This window comes from Equus caballus, chromosome 16 (genome assembly GCF_041296265.1).
Source record: "Equus caballus isolate H_3958 breed thoroughbred chromosome 16, TB-T2T, whole genome shotgun sequence".
NCBI lineage: Eukaryota > Metazoa > Chordata > Mammalia > Perissodactyla > Equidae > Equus > Equus caballus.
The window spans coordinates 24,077,452-24,098,118 of NC_091699.1; the positions used below are offsets into that span (position 1 = coordinate 24,077,452).

Genomic DNA, 20,667 nt, shown 5'->3' on the forward strand with positions numbered 1-20,667 from the left:
ATAACGATTGATCTGGTTTTATTTTAGCAACCAGTAAAATGGTTACCTTGGGAACCCCAATATGTGCACTGGCTGTCCTGGCACAGTACATAAACTGAGCCTTCTGAGAAGCCTCATTTAGGGTGCCCATGGTCTGTCATCTTGCAACTGGAGCCCCCGATCTCACCTGGCAACCGCCTCTCTGCGTCTGCTGTAGAAGACCTTGGCCCCTCTGCTCCTGCTTCTTCACTGGCTTCTCAGGGGCCATCATCACTCAGCTCCTTGGGTTAAGCCTGGAGGTCCCCTCTCAAAGGCAAGGACTACTACCTGGCTCAGAAACTTCATATATTATGCGCCATTCTTATCAATTCATACCCTATGCCATATTTTTTTAAAAGTCAGCTTTGCTAGTCAGTCACCTTGAAATTCCCCAGACAGAATCGGAACAAAGGACAGGAAAACACTACTAGGATTGCTTAAATTGATGCATAGTGAGGCTCCATTGGGAACTGGGAGATGACAAGAGGGAGAAGGTCCTGTGGTGTGCTGCAGATCAACACAGCCACTGTCACAATTTGTTTGGATGAGTCCAGGCTACAGATGCCAGCAATTTCTCACACCCAGAAACTCTCCCACCCCCCAGCACACACTTATTTACTTGAGGATGCAGGATGTGCGAACAAAGCAGAGAAGGGCCAAAGCATTCCCTAAGGACTGAGAATTGCTGCTAATGGTCAGCAGGCAGAGAGAGGCGTGTTCCTCATGCCCCATTTTTTTGTCAAATCATGTGCCTGGTGCTATGTAGGTGATAGAGGCACAAGAAATACTCCAGCTGAATGAAGCATAATAAAGAAAATAGAAATGCGATGCTGTAGAGTGCCCACAGAAAACCTGATGACCTTGTCCTCCAGAGGCAAACGTTCATTTCTACTCCCGCGTGGAGCAAAACAACTTGAAAGAGAGTGAAAATGCAGATGAGACAGTTATCAGATAGTGACTATCTGGACAAGAGAGAGCCTTTTATTTGTCCGTTTAGTCCTGGGGAGTTTCAGTTAAGGCTCGTCCATAACTGCTCTCTTACCAATGTTCCTGGGGGTGTTCTTAGAGAAGCCCTGTTGCCGCCCCATTGTAAAGGAAACTGCCTGTGAGTTTTCAACCATTACAGCTGCGATGATGAAACGGTGAAGAAGAACTGCCTCTAAGTCAAAAAGTGCACCCAGAGATAAGCTTCATTTTCAATGCCCTGCGGCTGCTTCTGATGGCATGGCCACTGCACTTCTCAGTAAGTGGGGATACAAGGCTGATTCATCTCAGAGTGAGCAAATGCCTTTTTTCTGTGATAATACCTTGCGCTCCACCTCCTAATAATTTCATTACATGGGGGAGGGAGAGATTAGGAATAGCGAGAAATACTGATTTATAAATGTATGGCAAACTTTTAAATAAAGGGAAAGGGGAAACAACCCCCCCCCCCATAACTCTATTATTAGCTGGGACAGAACTAATAATGGTGGTGTAAAACATGTACCGGACAGGTCACATCAATTCTGTGTGTAGCATTCTATTCTTGTGTATTGGCTGCATAACAGAGGTGTACAGAGCCATGGCAAGGTGAGTCATATTAAAATAATACCTATAGTTTTGTTGATGCTGTTATATCGAGACTGGTTTCTCACAGCTGTGGATACTTTAGGGATTAAAATGAAAACATATATTCTGCCAAGATTTCTTAGAAAGTATGTGAGTTTAGGAAATAGGGTATAGGATATAATAAAATATCTTGGTGAGGAAGTTTCAGGGTTTATTAAGAAAACTACAACTTAAGTAACAGCAGCAAAAAAAGAGGCGATTGCATTGCATCTAACTGAAGGCAGACTGCTTTTTGTTTCTCCTAGGGGTTCTGGGATTTTAAAAATTGTTTAGTTTTATATAAAATGTACAAGAATTTGCTGAAATATCTCGTTGAGTTTTATGTTCACTAATTTAATTATGTACCCAAAGCAAAATAAATATATTTCCATGTATACAGAGGAAATGGATGGGATGAAACAAACAAACAAAAAAAATGGAAGAAGAAAGAGAAAGAAAAATCAGAATCTCTTAATACTTCATGAGCCTAAAACTCATAAACACATGAAAAGTGACCACTTTTATAGCCATATTATTAATACATTTGATACCCGATTTAATGAATTATCATGCCAAAGACTTCATTACCTGGTACAATTTCTATTTCATGTGAAAGGTTATGCCCTCCTTCATAGTTATCAAAAAATGTATTAACGTATGTTAAAAGTTTGCATTTTAAAACATAATAAAGCTTTGGAAATCAAATCACCTCATTTGTTTTCATTACTTGAAGTGCTGCTTGGGGAAATTTTTAGGCAAGCTACCAAATGTATCTCACCTTGCGCCAAACGGACCGGGCTTGTTACCTGCTCCCAGCCTGCCGTGCACTGATCTAGCTTGTCCCTGTGCTAGGTTTTTCCCCACATAGCTTGACTTGGTAGGGGTGTATATTAATTTGCCTCTACTCTATACAGGCCCAGGCACATTTAGCATCTGCCCTGTGCCTGATACTGTGCTAGGTGCTGGAGCTGCAACCACAGGCACAGACACGATGGACAGAGTGCTGGCGCTCTGCTACTGAGTACGGTCATCGGAAACTAGAGGATCGCCAGAGCCAGGTATGCCCAGGAATCGGGGAGCATGGATGTGGGATGACAAATCCCATCAGGCATGATTAGCTGGAAGATATTTAACCATTGGGAGAGTTGCAGCAAACTTCTTCCTCCATTGTCCAAATGCTCAGGGTGGCAGCACCATTTCTACCTTGCCTAAAGATTGTTTATGTCTGTGGCAACAATTTGAATCCATGAGTTATATTTTATGACTATTTTAGAAAATTAATCAGAAATCCAGCAGTATTTTAAAAAATTGCATGCATTATACATGTTCCTTATTACTCATTTATATTTTTAGGAACGTGCAGAGTTTTTCATTTGGGGGTAATGCAATGTACCTAGCTAAACATATCATTTGCATTTTACACCTTGGTTTATTTATTTATTCTTCATCCCTCAAGAGCTAGGTTTTATTGCTGATTACACTGTACAGGGAAAAAAAGAGGAAGTAAAAAGTAAACTCTTTACTTTTAAGGGCCTAATAGAGCATGAATCCTCTCAGTTGCTTTTCAATTTCTATGCACTGAAGTTGAGTCTGGAGTTGGGTGTCACCACAGCTGACTCAAAAGGCTCTAAAAATAGGCCTGCAAATACAACTTTGGTTATAAAACAAATGCCCCAGGCAGAAAAATAAGTTGAAACGAAAAAAAGAGGGGAAAATATTTATAAGTCTGAACTTCAGTAGAATTTAACCAATTCTCAGGAACACTGGGGAAATCCATTGCCAATTGTCAAAATTTTACCCAACTTTCTAGAAACATCTGTACAGAAAGAGCTAGTGCTCCTATTGTCTCCCAAATTTCAAAGAATATGACATCTACCAGAAGCCAGATTCTCAGAAGACACTCGAGGAATTTTGAGTTGACTCAATGAAATGTCACATGAGCAGGTAGCCTATGATATATCTCTAAGGGATTATTTCTGACCATTGTACGTAGGCAATGCTTTTGCCGGTCTTTGCTTTGTTCCGCTTAATTTGAATCTTATTTTAACAATTTAATGGTTTTCTGCTGGATTTTAATTGGCAGCCATGAGATGAAGAATGAGTTGAACATATTGTCATTTTGATATATGTTTTAAGCTAGTGAAGTAGCCCTATTCTTATACAATGAAATGATAAATATTGCCCAGTTGACATCTATTTAACAGTATATCTTTGGATTAAAGAAATGGCCCAGGGGCCGGCCTGGTGGCGCAGTGGTTAAGGTCGCATGTTCTGCTTCTCGGAGGCCCGGGCTTCGCTGGTTCTGATCCCGGGTGCGGACATGGCACCGCTTGGCATGCCATACTGTGGTAGGCATCCCACGTACAAAGTAGAGGAAGATGAGCACGGATGTTAGATCAGGGCCAGGCTTCCTCAGCAAAAAAGAGGAGGACTGGCAGTAGTTAGCTCAGGGCTAATCTTCCTCAAAAAAAAGAGAGAGAGATGGCCCAAAGAGATGTGAGCTGTTTTTCCAGCAGGCGAAATTGCTATGCCTGGGACCAGAAATGTTAAGGTGCCAGGTGAAAGCCTGGAGGAAGTTTCAGGGAACAGAGCAGAGAGAGAACAGAATTATAGAAAATATGGGGTCAATTGCTGAAGCTTCACTAATACCCAGCCTTGTGTGGATTTTCCTGACTCACAAAAATTGTCATTCTTGTTAATATTTAGACTCTTATTTGAGTATATTGTGTATTCTAAAGGACAACGAATTTTCTTTCAAAGGCATCATCATTTTTGACAGAATATATCACAATGAGATGTGAAAAGAATCATGGTAGTTTTTTGACAAAAAAATTTAATCACTAAAAATTTTTGAATGATTGAATCTGAAAAATAGCTCTGTTTCCAGCACCTATAAAATCAAAATACATAATAAATTCTAAGGGAGAGTACTTGTAAAATATTCAATTATCTTCCCACCAAAATATTCAACAATTTCATTATGTCAACAGTTTAATTGCAAAGGTATGGTTATAACGTATTACTTACTCTACTCGTCAGTAAAAGTCACTAGGAAATATCAATTTTGCAATTTTTTATGACCTAGGATTTTTTTTTCTGACCTAGAATTCCTTCTATTAATGACAATTAATGCCAAGTTAGAACATATATATGGGCCGCCCCGGTGGCGCAGCGGTTAAGTTCACGCATTCTGCTTCAGCAGCCCGGGGTTTGCCAGTTCGGATCCCCGGTGGGGACATGGCACCACTTGGCAAGCCATGCTATGGTAGGCATCCTACATATAAAGTGGAGGAAGACGGGCACGGATGTTAGCTCAGGGCCAATCTTCCTCAGCGAAAAAGAGGAGGATTGGCAGCAGTTAGCTCAGGGCTAATCTTCCTCAAAAAAAAAAAAAAAGAACATATATAGTATTATTTTGGGAAATGATATCAAAGACATGACCTTCTTAACTTGAAGAGGAAGGCATCATTGTTGTTGTTTGTTAAAGATTTTTTTATCTGCTTCTCAGGCTCAGTACATAACTAATGCCTCCCTTTAATTCCTTAAAATTCTCACGTGTTGAAAATTTTAAAATACTAGAGTACCTGCTTTTATTGTCATTGTCATTTTAAAAAATTCTTTTTCTACATGGTGTAGAATCATCAGAGAGAAAGAAACACAATTATTCTTATGAAAAGTGGTATAATTCTGATTAGCAATATCTAAGTGGATTTGAAAAAGGAATTGATTTATATGCTGTTTCTGTCTTCTATGTTGTAGCATTATCCAATTTCATTAGTGAGTTAAGCAGTGATAGTAGTAACTTAAGTAGTAAGTTAGTCAAGTAGTTAGCTAAGAATTAATAATGAAGTTGAGTGTTTTTTGCTATTTCCTAAAGGTACCCATTTAGCCGATGTCTGTCCTCTGTGGTTCTATCAAAATTATATTTGGAAAATACCAAGCCATTTAAATAAATTTTTAAACTGGAAATTGTGTCATTTAAATTAGTACAGAACATAGATTCTGCTGTTGGAAGATCTGAGATTGGTCCAGGTTCCATCATTTACTAGCTGCTTAATCTTTGGCAAATTATGTAACCTTTCCGCCTCCTTTTCGTCACTGTAAATTGGATAATAACCATGTGTGCCACACAGCAAATCACTGGGGGAGAGCACATGAGAGACAATAGGAAGAACTGGTTTGTAAAAGTGAGGGCAGCACACAATAGGAGGAAGCTATGCCTATTATTTGTTCGTTAAAATTAAGTTCACATGAGAAATGCCTTTCAAAATTTTCAGAGGAAACACTCAAGATTTCTAATCTACAATTCCCAGAAAGAGATCCTCAACTCTCTTCTTTGATGTGTGAAACAAGATGCTGCCATGATTTATCCACTTTTTCACACTGGCCTCACAGAATTAGAACATTTCTATTCAAGACTCATTTTTATTGTCTGATTATTTAAGTAGGTAGACATATTATTTTTATTTTCTCCAGGCTCATAACTATGTTTTCTATTCCTTTTATAGTCTGCTCGCATTTGGGTTCACCAAAAAATTCAGCCTCTCCAAAGTTCAAAGTACCACAAATTTATTCTGGCTTTGTGATACAAAGTTTCTCTTTCCCACCTTGAAATTGTTTTAAATTTATGTTTCTTGTCATCGTAGGGGAGGCAGAAATATTCCTCCACCTCCCTAGGTTCTTCTGACCGGTCCAAGAATTAAACTGACAGGAGACAGAGTGACAGGAGAAAATCTAACTACTTTAATAACGTGTATACATGGGGGAAACCCAGGAAAACTCAACTAACTCGCCGAAGTGGCTGAAGCCACCACCTTAGATACCATCACCAGCTAAAGACAAAGGAGGACTAGTGGTTCGGGACTTCAAAGGGGGGGAAGCCAATTCACATGGAAATGGAAAGCAAATGCTTAGTAAATGGATGTTTGCGGTGCCTTGCAGAGACAATGGGACATGGAGAGGACTTAGATCGAAGGGCCTTGCTGGGTTCCTCCGTCTACCACACCAGTTCGTATTATAGTTCTCTATGGTGATAGACCTTCCTGGAACAGGCCTTCTATCTTAAATTCTTTTAAGCAGTCAGGGGGAAAATAAAACATATCTTCCTGAGTCTTTTGTTCTTAAAAATAATCAGGCATAAGAGACCCAATTTGGAGTAGCAAATTCTGCTCCCCTGCATCATATTGGCTCCTATTTAAATACTCAGTTATGGAAATGGTAATGATGTTTATTCTCAATTTGATTAACTGTGGCTAGAAGTTTTACTGTTCAAAAATCGGCTCTGGTCTCCGGCTGAACACCAATTCTCTGCTTCTTACTTTCCTCTTGCCTGGCTTTGCACATGCTGTGCATGCCACCAGGAATGCCTTTCCTCACTTGCATGTGTGTCAAGAACTCTAGTTCCTCCTTTAGGAGTCAATTCAGAAGTCTCTTTGATCCTCCTGTGCCCTACACACTCTTTTATTGCAACAGTTTTTAGACTGGACTACAATGATTGATTTACTTTTCATTCTGCCCCTCAGACTGTGGATCGACATTTGAAAGACAGAATCCAAGATTTGTTCATATTTGTATTTCTAGCATGTAACAGACCGTTCAGAAATGTCTGTTAAATGGCCAAATGACCACATCTTACTTTAGAAAGCAGCTGTCAGTTTTTCTTAAAAATGGCAGCAGGTGGGGATTTTGATCTTCATCTTTCTGTTTTCCATAGGATGTGATCACCATGGCGCCCACATTACTGATTCTTTTGTGGGCCACAGGGATACTGCAAGTAGATTTACTTCCTGATAAAAAACGTAAGTGCCATCTATTAAATTTAATAATGTTTCTTGGGGGAAAAAAACACATTACAAAAATGATAGTATTATTTTCTCCTAAATGATCCCTCATTTGGCAGTTACACATGGATTTTTATAAAGGGATAGGCTATCATCAGAATACAAACTCTTTAAACACGCTATATTTTAAGAAAGGTAAGTTGGCCGAAATGCAAATTTTATGCTACAATGGGAAGTCATATGCCAAGTGTGGTTGTATGAGCGCTATGGAATGACACTGGAGCTGGTGGCCACAATTGGAGTATATTGCCATGCAAGGAAATACGTAGAAGGCCTCACGACTAAAGAATAAAAAATTTCCACTATGTTTGGTTCAGAAACTTGATCATCTATGTGTTTGGTGTGATGACAGAGTCTAAGAAAAGAAAACTGTCACATGGTCCCCATCTAACTTTGCCTAAGAGAACTGTCTATGATAATGGCAATGTTCTATATCTGCACTGTCAAATGCAGTGGTCACTAGCCATCAGTGACTACTGAGCACTCGAAATGTGGCTCATGCAACTAAGGTGGTGAACATTTGATTTTATTTAAATTAATTTAAATTTAAATAGCCATATGTGGCCAATGGCTACCATAGTGGACAGTGCAGTACAGACAGAGCTCTAGAAGTCTGCATGTGCAGGTGTGGATGTGGAGTTGTGGAAGGCTGGGAAGGCTGTCAAATATTAAACATCAGCGGAAACATCCTGACCACATACTAAGTGAGTCAAAGGAGGTTTCATAATTGTGTGTACAATATTGTCCTTATATTAGAAAAAAACGTAAAAAGTTGTGTAAACATATGTCCAGGAAAAAAAGATGATGAATATATCACGTATTAATGCCATTCTCAGTGGTAGGATTGTGGGTAGATTTCTTTTCTTTTTTTGCTCATCTATGCTTTCCAACATTTCTAAAATGAATAGGCATTGATTTTGTAATTTAAATAAAAGCTTTTATTTTGAAGGCAAAGTTAGAGAGTGGTTAATTAGGGGGAAAACACCCTTTTCTTTCTGTAAATGCCTTTATAAGTAGTTTTACTCAGAAATTTTTTGACTTTGAATTGTAATAACACATAAATCCATTTTGTATCATGAACCAGTACACATAGAAATATATAATGGAAACAAGGTTTATGAAACAATACTTGTTATATTCCATGCATGCTGGTATTTTCTATTCTATTTTCTTCCCTGTCATTAAAACAAAAAATTGCTAGTCACCACCCAATAAATTATCACAGCCATTTATGGATAATGACCCTCAGTTTGAAAACTATGGTTATAACGAATAAAGATATAGTAAAATATTCATATTTCAACAAAAATCCTGTAGATGTTATAGGCAAGCACCTGGGCAAGGTAAAACAAGATAAGGAGTTAAAAGCAGTTTTAAAGAAACTTCTTCCAAAATTGTTTCAGTATGATATGTTCTAATAGCAAATAAATACTATACTACCATACCGAATAAAATGCTATACTGCACAATTAAATATTTAAAAAATTTAAAAAGTGCTGCCTGTGCACAATTGAACATTGTATTGCTTCTTTTGATTGACAGTTGTGCTTCTCCCACCTGTCAATTTCACCATTGAAGTTGCTGGTTTATCTCAAGCTCTTTTACGCTGGGAACCAAATCCTGATCAAGAAGGAAGGAACGTTAAGTTGGGATATCATGTGAAAATAAGTGCTCCACAAGAAGAAGACGTAAGTGTTTATTCTGATGGCAATCCTTATTTAGAGTAAATTTTAATTTTGACTGCATTTTACTTATCAAGGGAAGTTTTAGCTCAAAAAAAGGAAACAGCTAAAGGGCTTTTTCATAGGTCCCCAGTAAAGTAGCGTCTCTGGTTGAAATGGCTGTGAATAGTGCTATGCACGTCGCTTAGCATGAAACAACAGTATAGAACATTTTAAATTTGGGACAATTCTTTTGCTTAAAAAACAAACTTTAGTGACTTCTGAGGTACAATGGATTAGGTATTCATTTCAATGTTTCCTCTGAAATAGCCAAAAGAAGAGAAGAGAAGAGCTGAGTAAAATGGGAGGAGGGCAGATGCCAAGTCAGAGTGACCAAGTTCGAATCCAGTTCAGCCACTTCTTCCATTTGTAATCTTGGACCCATCACTTAACCCCTCACGCCCCAGGCTCACCGGGGGATGTGTTAAAGTGCCTGATTCCTTGTAGGTGGGCAAGAAAATTAAACAAAGGGAGAAGCGATTAGTATCAACGATTTTTTGGTCAAGATGGAACTCTAGAGAATTTTCTGTCAAAAAGTTACCTCTGGGGAGGAGACTGGAGCTAGAGATGGTGGTCAAAGGGAATTTGAGCCTTAATTATAATATTTTCTTTGTTTTTCTAAGAATGTGCTCATGTATCACTGAAGAATTAAGTATTTTGTTATTATTTATTGGTTTTTTAAAAACGTCCAAATACTAAAATTGGGTAATTTATTTATTTTTTAAAACCACTTTATTGAGGTATGACTGATGTGTACAAGGTTGTACATGTTTAATGTATACAACTCAATGAGTTTAGGAGTATATATATATATATATCTGTGAAACTGTGAGGTTAACTATTTCCTAGCAAAACAATTTCATTGCATTTTATGCGCCATTTAAAAAGTGGAAGAAAATACATATTTGATTAAAGTAGGTCTCTTAAGGCTATTTCCCTTTTACGTATCATGACTCGTGGGTTTTATTTTTAGTATGAAACCAGGAGCACTGAAAGCAAACGTGTAACCATCCTTCACAAAGGCTTTTCAGCAAGTGTGCAGACCATCCTGTGGACTGACCCCTCCCTCCCAGCAAGCAGCTGGGTTTCTGCTGATCTTGAAGCCCCAGCAGGTAAGGCGCGCCTCTAAAAGTCCAGTTTTATATTTCAGACTTTGCAGATATGGGAAAGTCAAAAAACTAACAACTCGCTTTTCTTTTCTCTAGTCGGTCACCAGCTCCTGCCCCATATCCTTCCACCTCATGAACATCCTCACCAAGGCTTTTCTCACTCCCTGTTGTCATAACCCATCCAATTCCATCTGGCACGTCTCTGCAAACATCACGCACGCTTCTCACTCTCCTGCTCAGAAGCCACAGGGTCATAAACAAAGTCTGGGCCCATCAGGTCCCTCATAATTGGGTTCTAAGCCATCTTTCCAACTACACCCTACTTGAGTCCTCTGCTGTCTCAGATGGATCTAACCATGATCCCCACACACCAGCACGCTCCTGCCTCGGAGACCTTGCTTTCCTGGGCTCATCTCCTCTGCCTGCTTTTCTGAATCCTTCCCATACGTCAAAGCCCAGATCAAGTCGTACACCCTCTGTAAAGCCCTTTTTTTTCTCGTCCTATACTCTGAAGGGTGCTCTTCCTCCTCAGAACTCATTCATGGGCTGTGCTACTCATTTGGCACATACAACATTATATTATTTATCTTTCACAAATAAATAGATTTTTACGCCGCCCTTCCCAACTCTAAGTTCTTTAGGGGAAGGGACAATGTCTCATGCTCTGTTGCACCGAGCATAACAAGCTGTACATGCGTTAGGCATAGTATTCCCTCATGTTGAGTTTGTGGATTTGTTTCCAGTTCTATAGTTTCTCATACTAAATTGAAGAAAACTTTGCTGACAGTTCACAGAAGCCACCACAGTGAACAACCTAACAGCCATGGGGAAAGAAGACAACATTCACGGTCTCTATACTGTCCTTCAGGGGAAATTTGGGGATTCTAATGCTTAGAACTAGTGACGCTTCTGATTAAACACTTAGACATACATACAATAGGGAAAGAAAAGAGGAGGAGCAGATCTCCAAGTCCTGGGATGTGTGAGTGCACCTAATGACAATTGCCTTGGCCAGTCTGGCCCCTGAGTAACTGTCAAGCCATTCTCTTGTCACACCACTGGATGGAAAGGCCACGGCTCTCGAATTGTGTTGGTGACTAAGAACAGTATTGTAAAGATCAAAGATCATCCTATTTACTCATTCTAACACATTATCTAGATCCTATAGCAGCCAATTTATGATGGGCTTGATCCCAAGTGCACAGACAATCCAAGGTGGCCACAAGATCGCAAATACAGGTCATTGAGGGCCTTACATTAAACCACTTTTCCACCTCTCTGTAATGAATTATGGGAGTGTACCTGTAACGTACCTTTCGGAATTACATTTCTGCAATCCTAATTATTCTCTGAGCGTGCCAATACAGATTGACACTAATGAAAAATTAATTATTTCTGCCTTGAATCAAACTGAATTCATACCAAATAATTCCATGGAAGGGACCTGGGAGACAAGCTGACTTCAGGAAACTCTAAACTATACTTGGACATGGACCATCCGGTCATTTAGTACACGGACAGTGCATTCAGTACAGGCATATATATAGATATGGGTTTATATATTTATATATGTGGATATATATATAAACAAACATATCCAGGAGTGCATGGTGATAATACAAAGGACCCAGTCTTTCTTTTGTCTTTAACTTCTCTACAGACAACAAAGGGGTCTCTTCCTCTCCCCCTTGAATGACACTGGCTGACAGTGATAAATATGATCTTATAACTGACTTAAACTAAGCTAAAATGACTCCCTTCTATCATTCAAGGTTGAGTCTAAAGGCTCCCACTTTGGTGAGGTCCTCTCTGACCCTCGGCCCAAAGTGCTTTTTCCCCCTCTGAGCAACCACAGGGCCAGTGTTCCCACAATGTGTTCTGAAGAGCACTCATTAGCATGGTGACAAGGGGGTTGAAATAAAAACAAGGCTTTCCAGTCAATTAACCTTGGGAAATCCTGGGTGAAATGAACGGAACAGGTTCCGTTGAAAATCTCAAGATTTCCTTAATGTCCTTGCATACTAAAGAGGACTTTAATGTGCTAGTGTGTGTTCAGTCTCCAAAGAAGAAGTATTATTTTACAGTATTGCCAAGATTCATTTCCTTCTGAGCAGCAATCTGTGTTTTTCATGACTCATTTGGGTACAACCTAATGAATCATACAGTTCTAGGATGGAAAGTGGCATTGGACACCTTCCTCCACCCACTCTGTCGTTTACAGCTGGGAAAACTGAGGCCCAGAGCAGTAGGGTGCAAGGTGTCACAGCTAGTTATTGACAAATGTGGCACCAGAACACCACGGCTGCTGGACACCAAGCTCTGAGTGACAACATATTGTACTGCTCTTGAACTTTGATTCATGTTTGTCACACACAACTATCCCCCCCGCAAAAGTAGCTGGAAAGCCCTTTGATGTCAGAAACTACAATTTTGTCATCCTACCTTCATCCCCCAGTAAGTTGGCCCTTTGCAAATAGTAGGTTTCTACAAATATGTGATGATGATTAATTTTTGTTGAGACAAGATGCTGCCAATCACTACAGTTTCAAAGGAAGTAGAAAATTCAGAAGTTATCATGGCAATGTTTTGTTCTTTTTATTTTTGATCATCTAGGGTCTCCTGGAACCTCAGTTGTGAATTTAACTTGCACCACAAACACTGCAGCAAATAATTATACACATTTAAGGCCATACCAAGTTTCTCTTCACTGCACCTGGCTTGTTGGCAAGGAGGCTCCTGAGGATACACAGTATTTCCTCTACTATAGGTTAGTACCTATTTTTACTTATGCAAATGGGTTGTTTCCTCCAACCTTAAAAACCTATGAATGTTCCAATTTAGGTATGGCTCTCAGACCGAAGAATGTCAAGAATACAGCAAAGACACACTGAAGAGAAATATTGCATGCTGGTTTCCAAGGACTTTTATCAATAGCAAAGGGCGTGACTCGCTTGCAGTGTATGTTAACGGCTCAAGCAAGCATGCTGTCATCAAGCCATTTGATCAGCTGTTTGCTCTTCACGCAATTGGTAAGATAGACTTAAAGCTGAAATAACCAAATTGCAAAATCTCGGCATTGGAAGGAATTGTAAAGATCACCTAGTTTGACTACAGTTCTGCTGCTAAGTGATCGTCCAACCTCTGCTTAAAAAACACAGGGGCAAGGTTTGCAACCTCAGCACTACTGATATTTTTGGCCAGAGAGCACTGTGTTGTGGAGGCTGTCCCGTGCCTTGTAGGATGCTGATCAACATCCCTGGCCTCTACCTACAAGATGCCAGTAGCACCCTCCCACCAGTTGTGACAACAAAAATGTCTCCAGACATTTCCAAATGTCCCTTGAGGGATAAAATCTCCCCCAGTTGAAAATCACTGCCCCAAGGAAAGTGAGCTCACTGCTGAAGGGAGCCCATTTCATCTCTCAGCAGCTCTGACTGCTTTCATGAAATTTCTGCCCATGGATCCTGTGATGGATTGGTAGCACCTCCAAACAATTCTGACCCCTTTCCCCACAAGATGGTCTCTCAGCCATCCAAAGGAAGCCAGGTTTCCCATCCTGAGATTTCTCTTCCCCAAGCTACTGGCCCTCAAGTCCTCATGCATTCTTATCTTCCTTTGCCATTTGGGTCTGTCTCCTCTGGATGTTTTTGAGTTAAAATGTCTCTCTCAGCATGTGATTTTCAGATCTAAATATATTATTGAAGGTTTCATTTTCTCAGTTCTCAAAATATAAGATATTTTCCTTCATCCTAGATACTTATATTAATGAAACTCTTCAGTGCCTTTCACATAGCATTCTTGGTTATTAACACTCAAGATTTCAGTGGTGGCATGGTTATCAGGCTGAGCTGTGGAGCCAGGCTGCCTGGACTTGGATCCTGGCTCCTCCACTGACTTGGTGACTTTAGATAAGCTGGTCATTCCTCAGTTCCTCAGTCTTATGTGAAAAATGGGGAGAAACTAATACTTCCTATAAAGTTTTTTTGACAATTAACTATGTTAGTAATTATAAAGTTCTTAGAACAGTGCTGGGTATAAGTACCCAATAAATGTGCAAAATACTATTATTTAAAGGACATGATTTGGCTTGTGGCACATCTAGATCTATATCAAATGGAGTATAACTTTGTTTAAAGAGCTACCCAGTGCTTACTAAAGAGGTTATTCAGTTCTCTTCAATAGTATATTTCTTAAATGACCTAAAAATGTCACTTTCATGAAAATAGGTAATAAAAAATGCTGAGGTGATCCTGGAAAACAATGATATTAATATAAAAGTGGACACAAACTTGTACAGACCACAGGAATTCATTTTCTTTTGTGATTTCCATTTTGTCGAGACTAATTCCTCAGATTACTAAAAGAAATACTTTTCTTGGTTAAATATTTTCTGCTTAGGGAACGGCAGTCTCTGGAGCCACTGGGTCCCATTCTGAGCTTATTCCTATGATTCATTAACTGTGAGATCTAAGTCATATGACCTAAGACAAGAACACTCCCCTAAAAATAGTTTCCACCCGTATCACATGGCCATAAGACAATCAAGCGAGAAGCTCTAAGAGGAAAGAACTGTAGAGTTATAAGCAAAGACAAATTTAGCCCAATCCATTCTTTTTATGCAAGACAAAACTAAAGCTTTCTACTCCATCCCCTAAACAAACCAAAATAAGACACACAAAACAAAATGAAACAAAAACTGGAGCCCAGAAAGGGGAAACGATTACCCAGGGCCACACACCTGCTCAGTAGAAGCAGGGCTGGGTAGGAGCTGCAGGGCAATTTCTCTCCAAGATCAGGTTTATTCTAGGCTTAGATCCACTTGAGAAGTAAAAAGGGATGGTGGGGTGGGTCTTGCAATGAGTTGACAGGGGAAGGGATTCAACCATTCAACGCCATTTGGAGTAGGAATCTTTGAATGTTACCGCAGGGATCGCTTCTTCAGTGCTACAAGACGGGAGTCATATGTGAGGCACTGGAGTCCTGTGGCTTGGAGATCAGTTAATTAAATCCTGAGGGTAAATACTTGAGAAGACCATATCTTAGAAATGCCTTGAATGTGAGTGGATTGGATTTATCAGCTCCCATAGCCGACCTCTCATTCTCTAACCTAGATCGAGTAAATCCTCCGGTGAACATCACAGCACAGATTGAAGGAACCTCTCTCTCTATCCAATGGGAGAAACCAGTTTCTGCCTTTCCAATCCATTGCTTTGACTATGAAGTGAAAATTTACAACACAAGGAAGGGTTATGTTCAGGTAATTCTTCAGATCATTCCAATATTCGATGACAGCATTCTTTTAGAAATATTTCTTTTTCTTGTTCTTCTCCAATGAATTTTATTAAAAATGACCCTCCCCAATTTCCTCCTAAAATCTAGTAAAAGCTAACCTTCTCTTTGTCTCTTTGCATTTGCCTATGGCTCGCCATAGTTTGCTTGTCCCAAATTTCAATTCCTCTGCTATTCCTGAATGAACTCATCATTTTTTTGAGTTTGCCTCAGTTTACTTCTTTTTTTTCAGTTTTTGTTTTTATTGAGGCAACATTGGTTTATAACATACACATTTCAGGTGTGCATCATTATATTTCTACTTCTGTAGTGACTACATTGTGTTCACCACCAAAAGTCTAGTTGCCATCCGTCACTGTACTCATAAACCCCTTTACCCCTTTTGCCCTCCACCCATCCCTCTTCCCTTCTGGTAGCCATGAATCTGTTCTCTGTATCTACATGTTTATTTGTTTATTTTCCACATATGTGTGAAATCATACGGTGTTTGTCTTTCTCTGTCTGACTTATTTCTACTTAGTTTAATACTCTCAAGTTCTGTCTGTGTTGTTGCAAATGGCAAGATTTCATCTTTTTTTTTTTTTATCTGAGTAGTATTCCATTGTATATTGATCACATCTTCTTTATCCATTTATCTGTTGGTGGGCACTTAGGTTGTTTCCAAATCTTGGCTATCTTGAATAACACTACAGTGAACATAGGGGTGCTTACATCTTTTTGAATTAGTGTTTTCATGTTCTTTGGATACATACCCAGAAGTGGAATAGAAACATTTTTAAATTACCTTCAGTGACTGCTCTGGTTGCAGCTTGGATCTAACAAGGTCAAAGTTAACTTACATCTACCCAGGTTTTATGAAAATAAACCAAACTTTACTGGCCTTGTGTCTTGAAAGGGCATACTTTGGCTTGAAAATAATACAAAGGATCAGATAAAAATTGTAAAATGGTGCAGCCACTATGGAAAACAGTATGGCAGTGTCTCAAAAAATTAAAAATAGAGTTGTCATATGATCCAACAATTCTACTTCTTGGTATATCTCCCAAAGAATTGAAAGCAGGGTCTCAAAGAGAGAAATTTATACATCCATGTTCATAGCAGCATTATGCACAATATCCAAAAAGAGGAAACAACCCAAGTGCCCATCGACAGATGAATGGGTAAACAAAATGTGGTATACGCATACGATACAATATTATTCAGCCTTAAAAAGGAAGAGAATTCTGACACATACAACAACATAGATGAACCTTGAGGGCAATAAACTAAGTGAAATAAGCAAAAAGATAAATACTGCATGATTCCACTTATATGAGATATGAAGAGTAGTCATATTCATAGAGACAGGAATGTAGAATGGTGGTTGCCAGGGAGAAGAGGGGGATGGGGAGTTGTTCTTTAATGGTGCAGTTTCAGTTTTACAAGATGAAAAGAGTGCTGGAGATTAGTTACACAACAATGTGAATGTACTTGCCACTACCAAATTGTACACTTAAAAATAGTTGAGATGGTAAAGTTCATGTTATGGGTATTTCACCACAACTTTAAGAAACTCATTAGCACTAATGGACAACAAGGGGAAAGGAACTGTGAAGAAAGCCAACATTTATTGAGCATCAAACTGTGTGTCAAGCTTTATTATGCTAGTTTATTCTATCGTCATAGTGACCCTATTATGTAATTATTCTTATTTTACAGGAGAATGAGGCACAGAGAGACTAAATGATTTGCCCAAAGTCACAAAGCTGGAAAAATATAGGGAAGTCAGCATTCAAACTCATGTCTTACTGATAGTAGGTCTAGCAAATTCAGTTTGATTCAATTTGACTCAACAAATATTTACAACTTGGCTTCTTTGTGGAGGATAGAAAGATAAATAAGACACTGTGGCTATCAGGGGACCTCGTCTATCGGACACACTTACCTAGCCTCAGAGTTGCCCACAGTAAAGGCCCACAGAGGTACAAAGGAAGGAGTGGGCATGGCAACCTGTCAGGGCCTCCAGAGAAATGAATTGAATGAAACTTTGAAAGATGAATAGGAATTTGCTTGGTGAAAGAAGAGGAGGACTTTTTTAGCCAGTGCTTCCCAAAATACCTATTGCGAAAGACTGGCTTTCCTTTTTAAATTTCTAATCCACTAGAGATTGGTACTTTTGTAAAATAAAATGCAAATGATTTGTTAGAAAAATCAAATATACCTACAGACAAGCCCAATGATCGCAGACTTGGAGGTCATGGCAATGTCAAATTCCTTTGAAACCTCCTGAATTATAGTCTGTATTTACCTCATCTCGGGTCAGTAATAAACGGCTTCTGACCCACACCAGTCTGCCAACCACACTTGAATCGTGGGGGGTCTAGGCAGAAGGAATAACTCAAAGACTTGAGAGAGCATGGTTCCTTCAGCCAAGCGGCAGTGATTTAGTCAGCCTGGACGGAAGGCCAACATTGGGATCATAACTCTAGATCCGATACTGGGACTTCTCCCACAATGACTCCAAAATGCAAGATTTTGTTAAAAAAAAAAGAAGAAATGCCTCCTCTTTTTAAAACCATGCCATGGGCAGTGGAAGCAACTGTCAGGTTTTACTCAATATGGAAATATCACCACGTCTGCAGAATTGAAGAATAATTTTGGTAGCAGCATGAAAGCTGGATGTGGGTGGGGAGAGGTCATCTGGAAATAGGGATATCAGTTAATGGCTACTGCAATTGTCCAACCAAAAGATGATGAGATCTAAAATGGGGAGAGGTCATGGGGCAGGGGTAAGGAAGGGAGAAACACATCCAAGACTATGTAAGATGCAGGTGTCAGGACATATCTCTTGTTTGGAGCACAGAGGACTAGCTGGATAGTGGTGACACTAACCAGTAGAAGGAATATATGAGAAGGTCTTGTTTGTGAGAAAATGGCCACATTTCAACACTAGACAATGTTAGCCTAAGTTGCCTGTGGCAAACTAGTATTTACTGAGCACATATTATTGGATTGGTCCATCCAAAACTGCTATTTTTGCAGATCAAAGATGGGCTGAATATTAGCAGTTTTCATGATTCAACCTAATGTATCCTCAAGCTTGGGCTTTACAAAGATAATTCCATTTAACTGGATAATCCGTGAGTTAGTATTGTTATTCCTATTTTACAGATGAGAAAACTGAGGCTCAGAGAGGTCAGGGAATTTGCCCTGCAGTTAGCTGGAGGAAGAGCTAGGATTCAAACCCCGCCCTTTCTAGATTCAAGGTCTCTGCTCCTTCTACTTCCCTATGTACCCCCTCACCCCGCATCCCCCAGCTCCAGTTATTTGAGACATATCTGTGCATCAAGGATCAGCAACCTTTTTTGTAAAGACTCAGATATTGTAGGCTTTGCAGGCCATACCATTTCTGTCACAATTACTTGGCTCTGCCATCATGGAACAAAAGCAGCCAGAGATGACACATAAGCAAACAGGTGTGAGCGTGTTCCAGGAAAACTTTATTTGTGGATACCGAAATTTCAATTTCATGTAACTTTCGTGTGTTATGAAATATTATTGTTTTGATATTTTTCAATCATTTAAAAATATGTAAACCATTCTTCGCTTGCAGGCCCTACATAAACCTGCAGCAGGCCAGACTGCTCCGCAGACTGTAGTCTGCTGATGTCTGCTGAATACTATGAAACCAAGTGATATTGTCTAGTAACTTGACTACAGAATAGGGAGGGACAAGATGCGGAGGATTATGCATTCTGCTCTTAGCCACTCCAGTCTTTCAATCTGGAAACATTAATTGGACCCGGATGGATCATCTAGATCTTATGATTGCCCATTTTTAAAATTTTGTTTACATGATAGCTTTGCCCTAAAGGGTGACTGCCAACACTCCCACACCAAAGCAGAATAATCAATGTGTTTCCTATTGATTTTAAATGAGTCACTGAACAGTGAGGCACATTATTTATACATGACCTCCCATTCCAATAATTGGCGTTACTTAAATTATGTCTCCCGAGATTCTTATAATGCTAATTTTTTCCCATTTAGACAGAAAAAATGACGACCAATGCATTCACCTCAATAATTGATGATATTTCTAAGTATTCCATTCAAGTGAGAGCAGCAGTTCGTTCCGTGTGCAGAGCGATGGGGCTCTGGAGCGAGTGGAGTCAGCCTATTTATGTGGGTAAGTGTCTTGTGATTATTTTAAAACAAACCAGCTAAACGAAGCAATTTTAAAACAGATAATCCTGGAAAGTATACACATTCATTTGTGGGTCTTGAAATGCTTTCACATCTCTGCTAAGCCTCTTCATGTCAGTCTACTGCCTTTTTGACCAGAGATGGATTTACTGAGAAGCCAATGAAGATAAGGCAAGCTAGCTTGAGCCTTTTCCAAGGCCCTGTACCTCTTTTTTTTTTTTTTCAGATTATCTGATTCTACTTCTATTCAATCTTTAATAATTAAATTTTTTATTTTGAGGTAATGTAGACTCACATGCAGTTGTAAGACATAATACAGAGAGAGCCTGTGTGGCTTTCTCCCAGTTTCCCCCAAGGGTAGCGTCTTGCAAAACTATCGTATAATATTGCAACCAGAAAATTACCATTGATATAATCCACTGATCTTATTCAGATTTCATCAATTCGGTATGTACTCATTTGTGTGTGTTTACTTCTATGCAATTTTATCACGTGTAGGTTCATGTACCCATCACATGAGGATCCCTCCTGTTACCCTTTTATAAACACAGTCATCCCTCTCTCCCTCTCCTCCATTCCAAACCCATCACAACTACTAATCCATTCTCCATTTCTATAATTTTCCATACGGGATTTTGAATTCATACTTTTGTTTATTTTCTTAAAGAAGATTCCAAAGTTGAATAAGCTTCGGGGCCCACAAAATCTGGATCCATCCCTGGGTCTTCAGCATAACAGACACAGAGGATCAAAAGGATTGGGGATCACCAGGGCACCTGCGTTGGTTCTGCAGCTGTTTTTATTTGACCAAATTGCCCAGTTTATGTAGCAAATAAAATGATCGTTGCATCTGTCAGTGGGATCTGTGAAGGGTAATGAAGTACCCAATGGAGGCTTTGGATGAAAGGGCACATT

The 20,667-nt window shown here is 39.4% G+C and overlaps 1 protein-coding gene across 2 annotated transcripts in view; it reads left to right on the plus strand.

Annotated features, from left to right (window-relative positions):
- The first annotated feature begins 1,026 nt into the window (after positions 1 to 1,026).
- IL5RA (interleukin 5 receptor subunit alpha) overlaps positions 1,027 to 20,667 on the plus strand; it is a 38,513-nt gene continuing 18,872 nt past the window's right edge. Inside the window, exons 1-10 of one of the 2 annotated variants that reach the window (XM_070238569.1) lie at positions 1,135 to 1,261; positions 2,523 to 2,666; positions 7,322 to 7,406; positions 8,991 to 9,136; positions 10,143 to 10,281; positions 12,892 to 13,045; positions 13,120 to 13,307; positions 15,390 to 15,535; positions 19,597 to 19,735; positions 20,420 to 20,607. In XM_070238569.1, coding sequence (XP_070094670.1) covers positions 7,334 to 7,406; positions 8,991 to 9,136; positions 10,143 to 10,281; positions 12,892 to 13,045; positions 13,120 to 13,307; positions 15,390 to 15,535; positions 19,597 to 19,735; positions 20,420 to 20,439 — 1,005 coding nt within the window. In that variant the 5' untranslated portion in view covers positions 1,135 to 1,261; positions 2,523 to 2,666; positions 7,322 to 7,333 and the 3' untranslated portion in view covers positions 20,440 to 20,607. Of the gene's footprint in view, positions 1,262 to 2,522; positions 2,667 to 7,321; positions 7,407 to 8,990; positions 9,137 to 10,142; positions 10,282 to 12,891; positions 13,046 to 13,119; positions 13,308 to 15,389; positions 15,536 to 19,596; positions 19,736 to 20,419; positions 20,608 to 20,667 lie in introns of those variants that run through there. The other variant, XM_070238568.1, reaches the window with a different exon arrangement.